This window comes from Abramis brama (assembly GCF_963993115.1).
Source record: "Abramis brama genome assembly, chromosome: 1".
In the NCBI taxonomy this organism is placed as follows: Eukaryota; Metazoa; Chordata; class Actinopteri; order Cypriniformes; family Leuciscidae; genus Abramis; species Abramis brama.
The window spans coordinates 11,819,031-11,839,988 of NC_139963.1; the positions used below are offsets into that span (position 1 = coordinate 11,819,031).

At 37.8% G+C, this 20,958-nt stretch overlaps 1 protein-coding gene across 4 annotated transcripts; it reads left to right on the top strand.

Annotated features, from left to right (window-relative positions):
• The first annotated feature begins 300 nt into the window (after positions 1-300).
• Positions 301-20,673, top strand: prpsap1 (phosphoribosyl pyrophosphate synthetase-associated protein 1). Of its 4 annotated transcripts, XM_084119039.1 has the most exons (12): positions 301-1,485; positions 1,968-2,020; positions 4,122-4,188; positions 4,524-4,696; positions 4,866-4,981; positions 5,087-5,142; positions 8,079-8,224; positions 10,716-10,754; positions 16,654-16,724; positions 16,817-16,963; positions 18,349-18,537; positions 20,284-20,673. In XM_084119039.1, exons 1-11 carry the CDS (start codon positions 1,403-1,405, stop codon positions 18,505-18,507), a joined length of 1,110 nt encoding a protein of 369 aa, XP_083975165.1. In that variant the 5' UTR covers positions 301-1,402; the 3' UTR covers positions 18,508-18,537; positions 20,284-20,673. The 4 variants fall into 4 exon arrangements, with proteins under 4 accessions (XP_083975165.1, XP_083975164.1, XP_083975167.1 ...); XM_084119038.1 differs by having other exon boundaries at positions 305-1,485; positions 18,349-20,673; XM_084119041.1 differs by lacking the exon at positions 10,716-10,754 and having other exon boundaries at positions 947-1,485.
• Positions 20,674-20,958: the final 285 nt, after the last annotated feature.

The following is a 20,958-nucleotide window of genomic DNA, read 5'->3' on the forward strand; positions in this document are numbered from 1 at the left end:
GAAGGTGAATAAGCCCTATTTCAAAAAACGGTGGAGTGTTCCTTTAAGGTGTGCCCCTAAATGTTATGCTTGTGCTCCTGAAAGTTTCAGTAAGGGGCTACATTGCCTCTAGTAAAAAAAGTTAGTCTGAACTGAAGCCCTGATAAAAATTACATAAATTAATAAAAGAGTACACCATCTCACTCAAAGACAATTTGAGTGCAGGTTTCTTACATGAACAACACACACACACACACACACACACACACACACACACACACACACACACACACACACACACACACACACATAACTATAGCCTACAATTCAATTGATTGCCTAGCATTCATTTCTTAGTTAGTGTCGTCACCATATGCATTTAAACAAAGCTATTACTGAAACAATGCACTTTATTACTGTCATTAGCTTACTATTTATAACCTTTGTCATATTGATTTCAAGCAAAGCATTAGTAGTTCTACACAGTGGACATGGCATGCTGCTTGGTCATCAAAATTATTTTAGTCACAAAAATGTCAGTGGTAATGGATTCCACAGTAGCCTATACCTCAAAAGTTTTGTTTACAGCAATTACTTAACCAGCCTAGTTGTTGACGAGTTGATCTGTGCCCTTAACAGTGGCTGTAGTGCAGCTTTTTTTGAAACACAAAAAATGATTCGTTGTTTTGAAGCCCTCAAAACGCGACACGCCGGTGACCCCTGCTGGTCAAATCGTGTAAATGCGACGAAAATTCATCCCAAACTTGCATAAAAACACCTTTTACGTACGCAATTTAAGCAAATGTTTAATTGAAAATGTACTCTATTAAATGCTATTAACAAATAATACCATAACAAATGAAGTGTCTGTATAAAATGTGTTATTTTGTTAAAATATAGGGCTTGATTTGTTTTATGGGGGCTGCTTGGTTAATCAAGTCTAAGAGACTACATTACAATGTCTTTACAATGTCTACAGAAATCAGGTACAACTATATAGACACTGGTTCATAAACTGATATTACGGAACGTTTGAAAACAGTAGTGAAGCCTCGTTTATTGAAATCACGTGACTTTTGCAGTGCGACACCCGCTCCGAATCACTGATTCGAACCAAATGATTCTCAAAGGTTTCGGACTCTATTTTTTATGAAGGTTTCGAAGCTTCACAAAGGAGTGATTCACGCACGCCCGTCACTAGGCGTCAGTAGTGAGGCGTCGTGCGTTGATAGACAACATTGATGCTCGCGCAGAAGAAATTGGTATGGTTGTTTGGAAACCGCAGTAAACGTTGGTCTTCTTCAATAGCTATTACAACATTCACAGTTTTTCCTTTGTAAATACGAAGATAAAACCACGAGACTCTGTAGCAGTAGACCTGTAAAACGGCTCAGTTGTGTTGTTGGTCAATAGGTAGTTGATCATGAACGTGGCTAAAAGTGGTTATCGTGTCTTCTCGGCCAACTCTACGCCCGCATGCATTGAGCTCTCTAAGAGGATTACGGAGTAAGTAAAGTATCCTACGACCAATTGCTCGATATTTAACATGGTCTTGATGTGTAAATGTGATGTTATTGTGACAGTGGCCTGTAGATCAGCAGATCCTGGCCTGTTTCTTCGCATAATCACTTTGATGATTTCATGTAGGCTAGTTGTAAAAGATTGGGATTGATAGCTGATCTATAAAGCATCACCATTGTGCTCTTGAACATCAGAGAAGTGGACATGTAATAAGTGTACTTGCTTTGGGAAGTAAATGTAATGTTTATCTTGTGCACGTGAAGAGATCAGGAACAGTGGGCTATTCATCACATAAGCTGTGCATGTGACTGACGGCTCTTGGAAATGTCCTGCATTCATTGCAAACTCTTGACTGAAGGAATACAATACTATTTAATCACATTGTCATGCAATTCTGCTTCACAGTTACTTTCATGATAAGAAACTCTTTGCAAACCTGTCCTGATTTTCTGCTTGTGTTTGCACAGGCGTCTTGGAGTCGAGCTGGGGAAATCAGTTGTTTACCAGGAGTCAAACAGAGGTGATCAATAATGCTTGCTTTGCTCAAATACAGGTTGACCCTTGATACCCTGTACGTTTTGACATGGACTGAACTCATTTTCACTATAATTTGATTTTAAAAAGTCATATATTGTGCAAACCGTAAATCTTTTATGCTAATCTTAATACATAAATGGGTTTAGTGTCCTTGTACACATTACATGTACTTACTAGTAATAATAACAGTAAATCATTCATAATTGCAAACATTAACCCTAAGTATATAGTAAGTACATGTTGTTAATTGATATTACTTGGTACTTAATTATATAATTACACTGTAACAAGGACTCCTTGAAAAAAAGTGTTACACTTTATTTGGTTACATGTTACATTCACTTCCCATAGTAATAACAGTAAATTGTGCATAATAACATACAACTAAACATCAACCAAATCCTAATCCTAACCCTAGAGTAAGTGCATGTTGTTAATTAATATTACCCAGTACTTAAATATATAATTACACTGTACAGTGTCTTTGTTACACTGTAATCATATATTTAAATACTGAGTAATATTAAGTAACTACATGTACTTACTATAGTGTGAGGATTAGGATTTGGTTGAGGGTTAATTGCATGTAATTATGCATAATTTTAGTACTACAGTAACTAAATGTAACATATGTAACAATGACACTGTAAAATAAAGTGTAACCAAAACGTGATTCTCCTTACTGAATTACATCACTGATTTGTTTTTAATTACTATGATTAGAAGGCCATCACTGCATTTTCTTCAATTTCAAGCTTTATCTGATCTATCTTTTAAAGTCTGCACTATTTATGACAATAATGTTCCTACATCACACAAAACTAAAAGGATTATTTCATATCTGTACGCACAGGAGAACTTCTCACAAAACCATTCTAGCTAATTGACAACACATGCGCACACACATGAATTTGTTCTTAATCTCGTTCTAATGTTAATGAATCTGGAGTATTCTAAATGAGCGACCGTGTGCCCGAGGTTATAGTCGTTTGCATAAAACACGCCCAAACAATCTCCAAATAAGGGCTTTCTGTGCGACCCTTCCTTTACAGCCTTTCGTCACGCTCAGCAAACGTGACCTTCTCTGAAGACGTATCTGAGAGCACATGCATCTGCAAAAACCAGCTCAAACACAACACCCAGATTTTACCACGAGAAACCTTGCAGATGAGCCATAACACTGCTTACTTTTTAATATTTCACTGTATATGACGAAATGGAAGCTGCAATAGTCTTTTCTTCTTTCTTGTAATGTAAGTCAGAGTGAAACGGCTTCTTGAATAAGAAAAAAATGTAGGACGAGAATTGTTTGTGTCCGTGTGGAATTGGTTGGATGGTTGTGGTTTGCTATTGGTGGATCTCATGTGAGTGACAGGTTGCTCCGCCCTCACGCCGGTAAATGCATCATGAGAGAAGAGAAGATATGCTGGAGGGGAAGATATTTTGATTAAAGACTACAAGATGCATTTATTAAAAAATAATAATATGTGCATGGATAAATTGTTTATAATAAATCCTGCAATATTCCATATAAGTAAGAATTGTCAATTTTAATTTCATGGTGACTTTATGATGAAATATTATGTGGTTTCACTTTTACCAATTTTAGTAACAACTTTTAGTACAAAAGTTGGTGAATCATGATTTGCTCTTGATAACATCTGTGTGTTAGTGACCATGTGTCCGAATAAGCCAACTTTATAGTAGAAGAAAAACACTATCTGAAAAAACACAGTATGTCCGAATTCATAGCATTCATAAACCAGTAGGTGAAAAGTACCCGGATGACCTTCTTCATACGGCCAGATTGTGTATCCACGTATGAAATATATATCTGATCGACACTTAACTATCCCATGAGGCCACACGAGAGGATTTGTGACAGTGAAGCTCATGTCACATGATGATGACAGATGTCCAAACCTCATTCATACTACACACCTTCAAACTATATACAGATGTTTTTCAATGGTCGCAAAGTAAATTTCTTATTTTTGTTTGAGGTGAAATATTACGTCACCCAAAAACCAACTGAATAATCCATTTAATGTTGCTTTTTCGATGCGTTTGCTCTTATCTTACAGAAACGAGAGTTGAGATCAAAGAGTCTGTGAGAGGCCAAACAATCTTCATCATCCAAACCATTCCCAGGTAAGAGTTAAAAGCACTTTTATTTTATAGTAAATTCAGGCTGTTTAAACTTATTTGTGTCTGTGCATTTTGCAATCTAAAATCATATATAATGCATCATTGTACACAAGGTGATACGTTTAATGTGAGTTGTAGTTGCCAGTTAAAGGGTTTGTTCACTCAAAAATCATTTACTCACCCTCTTTTTCCATTGAAATCAAAAGGTGAAAAGCCATGATTTTTAGTATTTATATACATGACATCTTACCTTTTATTCTGAACTGCATGTGGTCGTCTTTCAGGCCCAGAAGCGTTTTAGGACAGTCAGCTAAAATCTATTTTTCTGTCTCTGTCAGAGATGTCAACACGGCTATTATGGAGCTGCTGATTATGGCCTATGCACTGAAGACCTCCTGTGCCAAGAACATCATCGGCGTGATCCCCTACTTCCCTTACAGTAAACAGTGTAAGATGAGGAAGAGAGGGTCTATAGTGTGCAAACTGCTCGCTTCCATGTTAGCTAAAGCAGGTAATGCATTATAATGTTCCTACTTCTGTTTTCACACTACCACTCAAATGTTTGGACGTTGCATTCAGTCTTTATTATTATACGTGCATGCTGAACACTTGATGACTGCTGTTCTATATGAAAACTATTCATTTTACAAAAACATTTTGCTCTCTGCATTGATAACTAGGTCTGACTCATATAATCACAATGGATCTGCACCAGAAAGAGATCCAGGGCTTCTTTACATTCCCCGTGGACAACCTGCGGGCTTCTCCATTCCTGCTGCAGTACATTCAGGAGGAGGTTGGCAGCTTTCACAGCCAAAAACTTCACCTTTTTAATTGCTAAAATGATAAATAATTAATAAATATTGATAATTTCTCTTCTTCCTATTTCTGTTTTGCATAGGTTCCTGATTATAGAAATGCTATCATTGTAGCCAAGTCCCCATCTGCTGCAAAACGGTAACTGTTCCTGGATTTGTTTTCCATGTGTATTTGTTTTGTGGGTGAAAGCAGGCCTAGATGGAAGTGGATGAGGGAGTGGATTTAAACATTGTGAAATGGGTTAAACCGAGCTGAGAATGCTACATTTTTAGATGAAAGTGTTATCCAATTAAATAACATGCAAGGGGCAGATAAAGCATATCACTTTGTGGATGGCTGCACATTTGCAGAGATTTGTGAGTGCAGATTGAATGTGGGTCTGCTTGTTTACAAGTATTTCGGAAACCAAACCTTCAGGTTGCTTAAATTGCCCCATTATGATTTTTTCAGATATTTCCTTTCGTGTAATATATAATATAGCTGTTTGTGAATGTTAAAGGTCTTCAAAATTTAGAAGATCATAGTGCAGATAAATGGAGTTGTTGACTCACAAAAGAAAGAAGCACTTCTGAACTGCCTGAAATGAGTCGTCAGCAATTACAGTCTTACTTCCTGTTACAAATTGATATGGTAAAACCGACACCCTAGTTCCAAGAACTATGGTAATAGTGTTTGGTTTCCGACATGCACTGTAACCGGTCAACCAATCACAACAGACTGGGCCATCTGACCAATCAGAGCAGAGTAGACCAATCACAACAGACTGGGCCATCTGACCAATCAGAGCAGAGTAGACCAATCACAACAGACTGGGCCATCTGACCAATCAGAGCAGAGTAGACCAATCACAAGAGACTGGGACTTCTGTCCAATCAGAGCAGAGTAGACCAATCACAACAGACTGGGCCATCTGACCAATCAGAGCAGAGTAGACCAATCACAACAGACTGGGTCATCTGACCAATCAGAGCAGAGTAGACCAATCACAACAGACTGGACTTTCTGACCAATCAGAGCAGAGTAGACCAATCACAACAGACTGGGCCATCTGACCAATCAGAGCAGAGTAGACCAATCACAAGAGACTGGGACTTCTGTCCAATCAGAGCAGAGTAGACCAATCACAACAGACTGGGTCATCTGACCAATCAGAGCAGAGTAGACCAATCACAACAGACTGGGTCATCTGACCAATCAGAGCAGAGTAGACCAATCACAAGACACTGGGACTTCTGTCCAATCAGAGCAGAGTAGACCAATCACAACAGACTGGGTCATCTGACCCCTCTCGGAAATGAGGGGTCAAATCTTTTATTGAACAGTTTCAGACACTGTGAGAAAAGAGCTGATGCTGCAATGTATATTATGAGAAAATTAAAGTGTTTTTTGACCTTGGATGCATGTAAACTAGGGGTGTGACGAGACGCTTACTCCACGAGACGAGACGAGACACGAGATTGGGTTCACGAGAACGAGACAAGACGAGATTTTTAAACAATTTTTAAGAAATCCTCGATGAAATATATGAATGGAAAATAGTCTTTGATTCAACTGAAAATCACAAAATGCAAAACAATTTAGGTGCATTTTGAAATCAACTTGTAATGAATGTTATTTTACTTCTATTTAAATGAATTCTATGCAGTAAAGGACATGCAAACACTGCAAAATGTTTTGCTATAAACTCTACCGTCTGGCTTCTCCCCTGTACGATTTCACATGAGAAATCTAACTCCTTTCCACAAATCGAACATAAAAAAAAATAAAACAGTATAAATAAAATAAATATAAATAACTGAAATAACACTTATTTCGGCGCTCACATATCGCGCATAAAAACGCGTCGAAAACGCTAGGCGCGCCGCGTTCTCCTTTTTCCAAAGCGCTCGGGTGGTTGCGCTCCGGAGGCGTCTGTCGTTGCTAAGCGTGGTTCTTGTCACGTGACCTGCGGTGCGCTTGCGGCATTCTGAAAAGTTGAGATGTTTTTATCTCGATGCGGCGCGGACGCGCTTGGAAAAAACGAGCACCGCGACCGCGTCGCTTCCATTATGAGCGCGCATACCGCGCGGCTACATTTGAAATAACGAACTTGCGCGCGCAAAAGACGCGATATGTGAGCAGGCCCTAAATGCAAACAGTGTGTATCCATAATCAAAGTACTGCTCTCTCAAAACTACAAGTTCAAACAGAAACAATTTTTTTCTTCAAGCATGAAAAAGAGATAAATTAACTACACAGAACAGCCTAAGATTATGGTCATGTTCTTTTTCAAGAATATAAGCATGTCGACGATTTCTGGCAGCAGTTGAGACCTTTGGGCAGGGCTGCACGATATGAGGAAAAGCTGCGATGTGCGATAACATTGTTTAATATTGCGATGTCGATATGACTTGTGATATGTGAATGTTAGCTATACTGTTCCCATGTCTTAGTGCTTTAATAGGTTCTTTGCGCGATAGGTCAAATGTTTATTACCTGCCTGTTTCAGATTACACTATTTTAGCGCGATTTTGGCACGATCCGTTTCGTGGAGATTCGTAAAGGACAACGGGCGTCGGGACGCAAGATTCGATCGTTTCATTTCGTATAGTGTGTCATAGTGGGCGACAACCTACGCGTCTGCGATGCTTCAGGACATCACGACAGAAAGACTAGCATGTTTAATTTTAACGGTCCTCCACGACGGGTTGAGTGTGAGCGAGAGTGAGTGTGCGCGAGTGAGTGAGAGTGCGAGCAACAGTGAGTCAGAGTGTGCGTGCGCGAGTGAGCGTGTGTGTGTGTGCCGCGTGAGTGAGTGAGTGAGTGAGTGAGTGAGTGAGTGAGTGAGTGAGTGAGTGAGTGAGTGAGTGAGTGAGTGAGTGAGTGAGTGAGTGAGTGAGTGAGTGAGTGAGTGAGTGAGTGAGTGAGTGAGTGAGTGAGTGAGTGAGTGAGTGAGTGAGCGAGGAGAAGTGTTCAGGAATGAACAAAAACTCCTAGAATCACTGAATCACAAGCTGACACTCATGAACATCTAGGCAAGAGGCCCATAAGCAACATCTCTGTACGTGTCCCCTCTCTTGTCTTTGTCTCTTCAGGGCTCAGTCGTATGCGGAGCGTTTGCGTCTCGGTCTGGCCGTCATGCACGGAGAAGCTCAGTGTTCGGAGTCAGACATGGCGGATGGGCGGCATTCTCCTCCATGTGTCCGCAACACCTTTGGACACTCCGGCTTGGAGTTGCCATGTAAGAGCCACCACACTGTAGATCTGCACGACCCAGCAGCTTGAACCCTGTGACTAAGCATTATTAAGAGTTTTAACTAGTTTATAAACACTAACTAGACCAGCAAGAAAGCTGATTGGGCTTCAAACCCTCACAAAACATGTCCTGCTTATGTTTGACCCTGAAATAAAAAAAAAGTAATGGTTATTTTTTATAAACAAAATTAATGTTAATAATTTTACATTGAGATTTTATTTTCTGGCAAAAATCTCATTCTTATTAGTGTAATAATAATGATTAAAAACATTTAATTAATTAAAAACACAACAAAGATATGAAATTTAGGTTGTGAAGTATTTGTACCTCATGGTAGTATGTGTTGTACTGCCTTTAAGTTGATTAAGTAAAAACATTGTATTTCAGTAATCTTTCACTGTATTAAATTACAGTATTAATAATTACCAGCAAGAAATATGGGAATTTAATAAAAAACTCAAAAGTAGAATATAAGCAGTGTGGTTTTGAGAATTAGGGTGGAAATGTGTGTTGCATTCATTAGTTTTTGGTTTAATATTGAAAGTAGAAAAGTGATACAACAGCGCCTTTACAAAAATTCTATTTGTAAATGATATTCTTTTCTTTCTGCTTCCAGTATTAAACCAAAAAAAAAAAAAAAAAAATGTACACAGTAAGAATGTACACAGACTGAAAAACTGTCATGAAAATAAAGCCACAGTACAAACAAGACTTGGTGGGGAAACAATTATGTTTAATTTTGGCAACTTAAATGTACCAAAAAATATATATATATTTTGATTTTGGGGTGAAATGTAATCTAGACATGTTTTTGTGAGATTTATACCGTGATCCTGTTAATGAAGGGGTCGATTGCAGCATTCAGCCTGCCGAATAGCTGATTCTGGAGATCTGTTAAGTAGTTCAAGATAGGTCAAGAGTTTTTTAACCCTCCCACATTCATTTAGCACTGTCTCTAGATGTTTACTAAGGCTTTGTCTCAAAACCTAGTCAGTACATGAGCTACCTAGACAATCCGCTCAGTTCTGTATCAAAACCTAGTAAGCCACCAAACTAGAAAAACAGTTTATGCAATATTGGTAGCTCTTGACTCAGAATGTCTTATTATTAATGTCTAAGTATTTAGAAGTTGATTAAAGTTCTTCCCTATTGTGACATACTGTATATCACAGTGAAACTAACTAAATATTTAAAAATGGGGACCTCAGTTTTAACTCTTAAGATTTTGAGTGGGACCTACTAGCAGTCCAATTGGTTAGAGTGGGTCGGCAAATTGATTTGGGTTTAATTGGGTTGCCAATACTGTATGGTCCTGAGATTTTTAAACAAACTTTGAAAGATATATCTCTCTGAAGCATGTGCATATAAACCAACAATTAAAGAACTGCACAAACTCTTAGAATATGCTTGACTCATGTTAGTTACTAGGGCTGCACGATATTGAAGAAAAATGCAATACGATAACTCATTAAATAATGCGATATTCAATATGCGATACGATAATGCTTAAAGTGTGTAAAATAAACTTAAATTATCTTTAAAATATATTTAAAATTATATAACCTACACACGTGTTTCACATTTTTTGTGACTAGAAAACATCCCTACAACTTCTGAAAGTGAACAGCAGTGTTTTACTGTAGCATAAGAAGTAAGTGTTATTTTAACATCAGTGTAAATCACGGGGTTCAGGTTATCCTACATTAGGTTTATTTAACAACAGAAACTGAATAATCAAATGTAAAAATAAAACTGCTTAGTTTTCACTGTATGAATTAAATATATACTGATGCTTATTAAAGCTACAAAAGTAATTCAGCCAAGAGCAGTGAGGGATTTTCTCTTTGTCTTTTGTTCTTATTGCAAGCCGTTGCGATATGCATATCGCAATATATACATTTGCGATATTTCGATAATTTCGCTATATTGTGCAGCCCTATTAGTTACCATTACAAGACTTGTTTTCCACAACGAAAGTTTTATGGCATGCTGTTTAGGTAGACACTGACCAATAAAGGAATTAGACAAGTCATCTAGGTTTTGAGAGACAGCTATTATTTTCAATGTTCCATGTGCTATTGTTTTAGATTTTAAGATACCTGCGTCTTCCCTTGAGCGCACAGTTTACTTAAAATAAGAAGTTCGTAAACACACTGTGATATTTAGCATATTAATTTATGAGCAGATTTTGTGTGGTATGTGTCTTGGCCTTTATATACTCACATTGCCTGAGATGAGTTCACTCCAATTGGCTCTATGTACATTTATGGTTTTTGTGTGGACTTTAACAATCCTCAAAAGACCCACTCTTGTCTTTGTTCTCAATTTGAAGGCACTTAATTCAACATGAATTTGAAAGCTTAGAAAAATGTTTTAAGGTTTAATAAGGATTGTTGAAGTCCTAGTTTCTTGTTTGTATGTTCTATCATTTGTGTGTGGATTTTTGTTTAACGTGATGTTTATTTATTGGTAATAGGCAAACAACAAGTTCCGTTCCCAGGCATAGAGCTCCCAAGTATGATGGTTAACTATATTTGCTACCGATCACATCAGTGAACACGCTGAAATGTTTCCTATTGCATGCGTGCAGTGGCTGAGGTCTCTCAGTGTCTGTGATCCCAGCACTCTGAAGTACTTACTCTATTCACCATAGGGTCTTTATCTTATCAATCACCCAAAAATGTTTCATTATTACTCACCCTTGTGTCGTTGCAAACCCGTAAGATTTTCGTTCATCTTTGGAACGCAAATCAAGATATTTTAAATGAAATATGAGAGATTTCTGTCCTTCCATTGACAGCTACCACTTTGATGCTTCAAAAAGTTCATAAAGGGATTGTAAAACTAATCCATATGAGTCAAGCAGTTTATCAATTTTTTTTTAAGAGTCTAGATCACTTTATATGATGAATAGATTTGATTTAGGCTTTTATTCACATATAAACATTGATGAGTGAACATAAACAGAAGCTCAACCTTATTTGCTTGACGCATGAGAACAAACCTCATTTGTTCTTGCTGAAGCTCAAACATGCTGCATAACAAAAGAATGAAGCTCATTGGTTCTTGAGAAGCTCAAATGTGCTGCGTAACGCGAGAATGAACCTCATTGGTTCTTGCGGAAGCTCAAACGTGATGCGTTACGCGAGAATGAACCTCATTGGTTCTTGAGAAGCTCAAACGTGATGCGTTACGCGAGAATGAACCTCATTGGTTCTTGCGGAAGCTCAAACGTGATGCGTTACGCGAGAATGAACCTCATTGGTTCTTGAGAAGCTCAAACGTGATGCGTTACGCGAGAATGAACCTCATTGGTTCTTGAGAAGCTCAAACGTGATGCGTTACGCGAGAATGAGCCTCATTGGTTCTTGAGAAGCTCAAACGTGCTGCGTAACAAGAGAATGAACCCCATTGGTTCTTGCGGAAGCTCAAACGTGATGCGTTACGCGAGAATGAACCCCATTGGTTCTTGCGGAAGCTCAAACGTGATGCGTTACGCGAGAATGAGCCTCATTGGTTCTTGAGAAGCTCAAACGTGATGCGTTACGCGAGAATGAACCTCATTGGTTCTTGAGAAGCTCAAACGTGATGCGTTACGCGAGAATGAACCCCATTGGTTCTTGCGGAAGCTCAAACGTGATGCGTTACGCGAGAATGAACCTCATTGGTTCTTGAGAAGCTCAAACGTGATGTGTTACGCGAGAATGAGCCTCATTGGTTCTTGAGAAGCTCAAACGTGCTGCGTAACAAGAGAATGAACCCCATTGGTTCTTGCGGAAGCTCAAACGTGATGCGTTACGTGAAAATTAACCTCATTGGTTCTTGAGGAAGCTCAAACGTGCTGCATAACAAAAGAATGAACCTCATTGGTTCTTGAGAAACATGAGGGTGAGTAAATGATGACAGAATTAAAGATTTTGGGTGATCAAACCCTTTATATTTTCCTCATTAGTATTATTATTATGAGCACAAGAGCAGTTAAAAATTATACAATTATTGTAACAATAGCAATTGTAAGCTATTACGAAGAGTAGGGGTGGGCGGTATATCTAAAATATCACAATACAAGTATGCAAACAGTATGTATCTCAATTTAATTATTTTCAATATAAATTCAATTATAAAAGTTTATATTTTAATAAGCATGTCGTACTGACTATTTTTGGATAATCACTTTAATCAAAGGGGTCTTATGCTTTTTCAATTTTAGTTACTGTGTAATGTGTAAAAAAAGAAGTTTACAAAGTCCACTCCAAAGGGAAGATATTTTATTTAAGAGAATCCACTTTCCAAGAACTACAACACGTTTTTTTCCAGATGTTACTCATTTAAATAATCCCCGCCCACAGAATACGCAAAAACGGTGCGAGGCCTGGTTGAGCGAGAAGACGTTGTTGTCACTGTCAAAGAGATGCTGTTTTTTCCACCCCGTTTCCAAAACTCATTTGTTTGACCTTCCTAAGGTGGACTAACTTAGAGTGCTTGACTTATTTTAAACACTATTCTTAAACATTAAAACACAAACGTTTGCCTGTGTGCTGCACATTTTACGGAGAACGGCTTCCAGAACCTAATAGAGTACAATGCACAAAAGCTTCTTCTTAAATGGAGCAGTTCCCACTTTGTCGGGACAATCTGTTGTTTGTGGATTGCAAATTATAAGTATGTCTTATTACTTGTAGTTGCGTTTTCAATAAACAGTTCCAATTATACGTTTTATGTTGTTGCTACGATGCAACAAAGGGCAAAGCTGTTTGGCTTCGCTCGCCTGCTAGCCAACATTAGTGTTGATATAGTGTTTACTGTAGCTTTTGTTAGCTCTCGCCTTTGTTTACCACCCCTTAATAAAATTAACCATGGTTTTGAGATTGATTACTGTTTGTATTACCATACTTTCCAACAAATATCATGATTAAATTGTGTATAACATCGTATCTAAAATGTATAAGAAAAAAAAACCACAAGAAAAAAAAAAAAACACTGAAATGTCCTGTGAAATCTGTGCATGAAATCCGTTCTGAACGATCCTCATGTTATCATTCTTAAGTCTGAATTGGTTTGAAATTGACGCCATCCTTAATATTTACATGTGAGAGGAGCTTGCGGTTATGGTAAGGGGCGTGACATTTGTGTGCCAATCACAACACACTGGGCCAGCTAACCAATCACAGCACATTTCGTATTTCGGAAGGAGGGGCGTCATAGTAAATGACTCATTCGAGTCAGACTGGGGAGAGAGGTGTTGTAATGTAAAATATGTGAAACATAATGTGTGTTTTTTGAACAATCAAGCATGAAAGCATATTCTAGTACACCCCAAAAACAAGACTTCGTAAAAGGGCATAATAGGACCCCTTTAACTATTAAACAAATCAGGTACTTCATCTTATGGTATATTTTTATTTGAAATAGTTCATTAGAAGCTGTTGTACATGGCTGCTCAAATACATCCACCATAGATACTGCCATACCGCCCAGCCTTAATATCTATATTTTACCAAATAATTGTAAAAATGTATGTTTAAGCTTCAGAGTGCTTCACTCAAACAGAACTAAGAAATCTCAAATGAAGTGCTTTTTTTTATTTTTTTATTTCCATGTAATTATCATCATTTGTTCCATCGAAATGGAACCATTGAATGTCTGTCCGAGAGATATGCCTTTATTTGTGATCCAGGCTCATCTTGCCAATCAAAACACCATGCCTGCTTATGAAAACCCCTAGACTGGAGTTTTTAAATGGTAGTCTTTTAGCTGCTTGTATCCAAAGCTCTTGCATCGTCTTGAAACACATGACCTTGATAACTAAAGGAAGGTGTTCACTGAAAGTTCCTATCAAGGGTTAGAGTTTTTGATACAGGGCTAATTTAAAAACAAGCTAGCATATGTGAAGTCAACATATGCTTTGTGGTCACATAAGCTTGTAGAAATACACAGTGAGAAACAGTTTAACTTCACCATTGAGAATATAACTTATGCAATAGAAAACTTGTTAATATCTACTACCAGACTTCAAAATTGCCGTTGTCTATCAGCACTTGTTGGGGTCGTTCACACAGGACGTCATCTTGCATTCCATCTGCGTTATTTTATATCATTTCTATATTTGGTGTCTAATTTTGTTAACGAAAACGATGACGAAAGATTTTCTTCAGTGACTTTTTTTTTTTTATGGCTAAGACTGATTACAAGACAACAAGGTCATTAAACGATAACTGTGACTATATTAATATGCAATATTGTTGACGAAAAAACGAGACTAATATGTAGTTAAAAATAAAAACCTTACCTAAAAAAAGAGAAAAAATGCAAAAACTGCTGTACAAGCCTCTACCTCAAGCAGGGTTTCCAGGTCTGCACAACTATTCCTGGCCATTTGCTAATCAAAACTAGCCTGATCATGGCCAAAACTAGTGTTCTTGGGGGTAAAAATCGCATTCTGGTTGCTTTAACCTGCAGACTAAAAAACTTGGAAAAACTTGGCAACACTGACTATGAGCTTTCATGCTTGCGGTTGCCAGATGTTAGGAGTTTAAATCCCCCAATCAGAGCTTTTCTGTTAAAAGGATAATTTTTTTTTGCCCGGTGTTTTACTTCATCTTTGCAATCTGGCAACCATTTTTAATAGAAAAACCTTAAAGGGATAGTTCACCAAAAAATGTAAATTCTGTCATTATTTTCCGACCTTAAGTTTTTCCGAACCTATGTGAATTTATATAGGTTTACTTTCTTCTGCTGAACACTAAAGAAGATATTTTAAAGAGTGTCAGAAACCAAACAGTTGATGGACCCCATTGACTTCTATAATATTTTCTTTTTCATTTCATAAAATGCCCAGCTATTAAGTTGACTTAAACTTGACTAAACTAAAACATGACATGGTTGACTAAATATGATGATAAACTAAAAAGTACATTTGACACAGGACTAAGACTAAATAAAAAGAAATAAATAAATAAAAAAGCTGACAAAATTAACTCCACTAGATGTGTCACAATAAGAAAAATATAGATAAATTCCCTTTTTCTGCTGATTTGGCCAAATATTTTCAGTTGCCAGAGATTCGGTGCGTTATCATTTTTTTTTTACTATTTCACGACATTGTGTCACGTCAAGCCCTCTTCACACTGAAAGCCACTAAAACTGGAGTTCTCCTTCTCCTATAGTGGTAAACAGGAACTATGTCATACATACATAACTTTTGCTTTCCCATTTGTTTCAATAGCTGAAGAAAATAAAATCCATGATGGCGTTTCTATGATGTTCAGAAAAAAAAAAAAAAAAAAAAAATCAATTTAGTACGTTGGTCAGACGACAGAAAGATGTCAAATTTACCATCACTCTCTTGACCGTTATGTAAGAAACGCTCATTGTGTAAACTAGTTTTCTGAAATTTAATGCAAAGCCAATGTAACACACAGTACGAGTTAAAAATCTAGATGTTCATTACCGTACATTAAAAACAAATTTAAATCGTTTTTAAAATTGCTAGATTTACAATGTTAATAATGGTGGAAATGCATTATCGCAGTCTGTAAAAAGGGTCATTGTGCATGTGGGTTTTGGTCACCAGTGAAGAAAGATGTTTGTGTGCTGGCGCCTCCAATGCACTCCATCAGCTCTAGCTCTTTTTAAGTCAAGATCTCGTCCTCTGTGAATTGCTCCTTTCAAATGTGCCATTTTAGATTTTCATATCACAGCAGCTCCTGTAAGGTCTGCAAACCTTGTTAATCTGATAGTGTAAATATCGAAAAGCTTTGTGGGTCTTGCTGTTGATGAAAGGCATGTGTTGAAGGCATGCATAACTCCTTTAACCCTATGTATTCTGAAATCGACCCGCCAGTCTTCCTCTCTCGTGTTTACTTGGGTCGGTGTGTTTTTGGCTGTGTTCCAGTGTCTTTCCTCTGGATGAATGACATTAGCCCTTCTTGACCTCTCCTAAATTACAGTAATGTCCTGGAGTCTGTCATGCTGACTCGAGGACAGATTGATTGATTGATGTGTAGTTTCCTGCACTGACTCTTAGTGTAAACCTCTAGACATTTGCCTCTATGATTGGGTACATTGGGGACCAAGAGATGATCATTTTGATTTCTGCATGGCATGTGCCGCGATGAGTTTTTTCATTGCTATTTGGATTGAATTCAATTGTAGGTGGGGTAAAATGGGAAGCATTCTCCAACAAATAGGTTAGTGTTATGCTATGCTATGCTATGCTATTGGGTCCCTTCAGGACTCTTTAAATTTTAGTTTTACCATTTGATTATATGGGTTGGTTGGGCCATTACATATACACTTCTTACCCCATCTTACCCAATCTACTTTGATGATGGAATGTGATTTGATTGGACTCTTGGTTATAAAAACGATTTCCTGAAATGATGTGCAACACCAGTTTATATGTGTCTTTATAGTAATGATGGCCAAGGAGAAACCACCCATCACTGTTGTCGGAGATGTTGGAGGCCGCATCGCCATCATTGTTGTAAGAAATGCAGATTTTTGAACTAGTTAGCAGTATTACAGTACTTTTTTTGATTGACATGATGAGCAATGCATGTGGTTTCCGTCCTGTAGGATGACATCATCGATGATGTGGAGGACTTTGTGGCAGCAGCTGAGATTCTGAAAGAGAGAGGAGCTTATAAGATCTACATCATGGCCACCCACGGGCTCTTGTCTGCGGACGCCCCGCGCCTCATCGAGGAGTCCGCTATAGACGAAGTGAGTCTTTCAGCCCATTTACTCTCTGGTTCTTTCTGGTTCATTTACATTCTGGTTCTCTAAAAAAGCATGTTAAAGACTAAGTTATGCTATGCACATTTGAGGCATGAAAATTCCAGTTCAGCCTCATGAGGCATGACGCAGCCTCATTCTTCCCTCGGGTCATTTTGACCCGAAACTCATTTGTTAATTTTTTTATTTTTTATTGAGTGTTCATCAGAGGGGTCCAAATCTCTGGGACTTTTGTCGCACTTGTAACATGAATACATAAAAAAAAAAAAAAAAAAATAGTAATAATAATTTGAATGGATTCAAGGAGTTTTCTGGTTGAAATTTAAAAATAAAATTAACAAATCCTTCCCTCGTAGGGCCAATTTGACCCCAATTGGAATGAATGGAATGTGAGGAATGCTTCTGTACATACAGAAAAACCTAAAAATGCTCAAAATTTAAACAAAAAATGCTAAAACTTTACCAAAAAAACATTTTATAATGTCTGTATCTGAATGCATACTGAAGGAACTGACTTTAGGATCCAGCGGAACAGCTCATTTGCTCCATATATAGCAATAAGACCATTTAGTGGCAAGAGTCATGAAATATCATGTTATGTGTATATATATTTTTTCCCACAAGTGGTCAGCAAAGACACCCAATGTAAGATATTTTGAGCTGAATTAAAAGGGTTATGCATGACATTGTGAGTTATTTTGAATTTAAGTTGAAAGAATGTGAGGAATGTGCTTAAATGACTATTTATTTATTATTTATTGATCAAATCTAGTCATTTAAAGGTAAATAAAATAAGAACAAGGAGCAAAAAAACAAAAAAACTCCCAAAAATTGCATAAGAAAATAAAAAAAAATATTATCAAAGTGAAATTAGAAAAAAAAAAAAAGTATAATTTTAGGGCTTCGGGTCATTTTGACCCGCGAGGGAAAGATGTGTTAGAAAGAGCGAGGGAAGGATGAGGGTTAAAGTAATGTAACTTTAGTAACCGTTACATTTTGCAAGGCTCTAACCAGCCCTTACCATTTAGGATTGGAGGAACCTCAAGAAACTGCCATTCAAAGATGTAATTGACCATTGCTTTGAAAACTGAGGCGAATGTCTATGGAAAATATGGCCCTGATACGTTAAGCGTGATTTGGGAATAGAAGGTGATTTCTTCGAAAAAAAAGTTCAGCAGTAACTCTTTTAAAATGGAATAAAAAGATATTTATGAAGTTCACAAGTGCCACTATTTCTTGAGAATGAGCTTAAATGTCCATCAGCAGTGATTTACCTTCCTGTACATGGATGCTTAATACGTTCATCAACAAGTGTTGATTTTAACAGATATTAAAATGATGTTGCATGACCAGATGTTTGGGATGTCTTTCAGGTGGTGGTGACCAACACTGTCCCTCACGAGGTGCAAAAGCTGCAGTGTCCTAAGATCAAGACTGTGGATGTCAGTATGATCCTGGCCGAGGCTATTCGACGCATTCACAACGGGGAGTCAATGGCCTACCTGTTCCGCAATATCACAGTAGACGACTAGCCAACAGACACATTTGGGTTAGAGACAAAGGTGAGGTGTAGAGTTTAGGGAAGTATCTTATGCAGTTGAGAGGTGTGCCAATGCAGTTCCCCATTCCCAGCACAACCAAGCACTACAATCACCTTAATTTCTCAAATTAACCGCTTTTATTCGTCAAAACAATCTAAACAAACTCCCATTGCCAAATTACATGAATTCCAAAATAAATGAACAATTACCCAAACCTGTAAATTTACGCACACATCCAGATATGAAGTTAGATTCCAGTGCAAAGAATAGAAATTATGCAAGTGTTCACTTTCCTGTACATCTGTTTTTACCTTCAAGTGATGTTCTGTATTAAAACCATCAGTTATGGATCTACTTTTCTGATAAAAAACTGATCATTTTTGGTTTAATTCTGCCTAATGAAGTTCAAAATGAAAGGGAGAGTTCACCCAAAAATTCTAATTCTTTCATGTTTACTCGTTTAATATTGCTCTAAACCCATATGACTTTCTTTCATCTGTTGAACACGCATGGCAAAAAGGTTTCTATTTGCCAATATTATTTAGATGAGAGCATCCAGAATATTCTTTGACTATTTTTTTTATTTTTTTATTCTTGGTGTTCCAAGGTAGAGTGAAATTCATACAGGTTTGGCCGGATGTGATGGCGAGTAAATGTTGAATTTCTTTTTTGGGTGAACTATTCCTTCAACACTTCTGTACGATATCTGTAGTTCACATTTAAGGCCCAGGGTATACTTCATTTTCTGCGCTCCGCTCCGTCCCGCGCACAGTTGTGTCCAAACGTCCAAACTACCAGACATCAGAGGGCAGTGACACTGAGTCGTGTCACTCGCATGGCATTCACTCAGAAGGATAGAAGAAGCGGATCTGCCATTGCATGCAAAGTTTATAACAAGAACCAGAACCAAATCAATGGAGAATGATATGCTGCTTGGTTTTACTGTTCTTGGAACAGCATGTTGTTTTGTATCCCTCTTTCCACACACTTCTTCGACTACTGTCTTTTCTGTCTGAACTTTGACCTTGAGCATGAGCAGTTGTGCATTACTATTGTGCAGTTGCCGACCCTCCTGATGACAAAAATGACGTCACTCGAACAGTGCGCGGGCGTCACAGACACGCGGATGGTGGAAGTATACTTTGGGCTTAAGGAACATCAATATATTATGTTGCAGAACATACTGGTTTCTGACTGGTTTTGATTGGTTTATACGTGTCATGAATGTTTACTTCATCGAACAAAACTGTAACACTTTACAATAAGGCCTCAACATTAGTTAATGCATTGGTTAACATGAACTTATTGTGAGAAACATTTTTACAGCATCTATTAACCTTTAAGATTGTTCGTTCATGTTTGTTCACAGTGCATTAACTAATGTTAACAGATACAACTTTTGATTTAAAAAAATGTAATTATTAACGAATGCTGGTTAAGTATTGTTATCAAATGAAACCTTATTGTAAAGTGTTACAGACAAAACAAAAGAGCTCAGAATGAAGCAAGCACTGTGAATACTTCTCCATATACTCCTACACGACAAAACAAAAGGAGTGAAAATGGCATGTAAAACTCATCTCTGTCTAATCTGTTCCTCAGTTTCAGTGTATCACATTTGTCTGCTAATGTCAAGAACCTTTTTTTTATCTCGAAGGCATTTGAAAGCACATTAGCAATACTGGGCCAATGAATGCAGTACACTGTGAACGTATGGCTAGTTAACTGATACAACCATTTAGCTTTTGCTTCCTGATTAAACCTTAGATGAGTGGGATAACTGAGGGATGGAGAACACATGCACCAGCACTGCCCCCCCCCCCCCCCCGCACGTCCCCATTCTTCCTCTGTGTGCGTTTGCCTCTGCCGTCGGTCGGTCGGTGTTCGTTTGAAGCACAGCAACACTTCTTTCTTTTAACCTTATCTTCCACATCTCTGTGTTCCTCAATTGTATGTCAACTAGCTGTTTCCCCAGTGCCTCGAACTGAGAGAGCGACAGTGGTTGCTATGGCAACCTTATTCGAAGCTGTTATATTTTTTTGCTTTTGTGCAAATATGGTCCAACCTTACAGAGAACAAACATTTTTTTGCTACAATGTACTGTATCTGCTGTTGCTTTGCAATCTTATTTTTGTAAATAAACACAGATTCGCTTCATGCCCGCTCTCTGTCGAATCTTTATTGAACTGAAACATTAGAAAAGCACATGCAGTTTTCTTAGGTGGAGTTAGATTTAGTACCATGATGCGTTCGGACATGTCCGTCAAGCTCCTGGCGGGATGTGTGATGTCTTCAGGATTAGAGGACGAGTTCGTGAAGGACCCTTTACTTGCTCTAAACTCCTCAGGTTTTACACACGACACTGAGGAGCTTAGACCAAGTCAAGTGACCCAAACAAAAGAACCTATGGAAACATTTCTGGGTGTCGTTTCACCTCAAAAT

What these genes read in the sequence shown, in the direction of transcription:
- prpsap1 (XM_084119039.1), top strand. Translation starts at nt 1,403, where the DNA reads ATGAACGTGGCTAAAAGTGGTTATCGTGTCTTCTCGGCCAACTCTACG. An exon ending in TCCCCATCTGCTGCAAAACG is followed by an intron (nt 5,143 to 8,078) that starts GTAACTGTTCCT and finishes TTGTCTCTTCAG; the next exon opens with GGCTCAGTCGTATGCGGAGC. An exon ending in GCCGCATCGCCATCATTGTT is followed by an intron (nt 16,725 to 16,816) that starts GTAAGAAATGCA and finishes TCCGTCCTGTAG; the next exon opens with GATGACATCATCGATGATGT.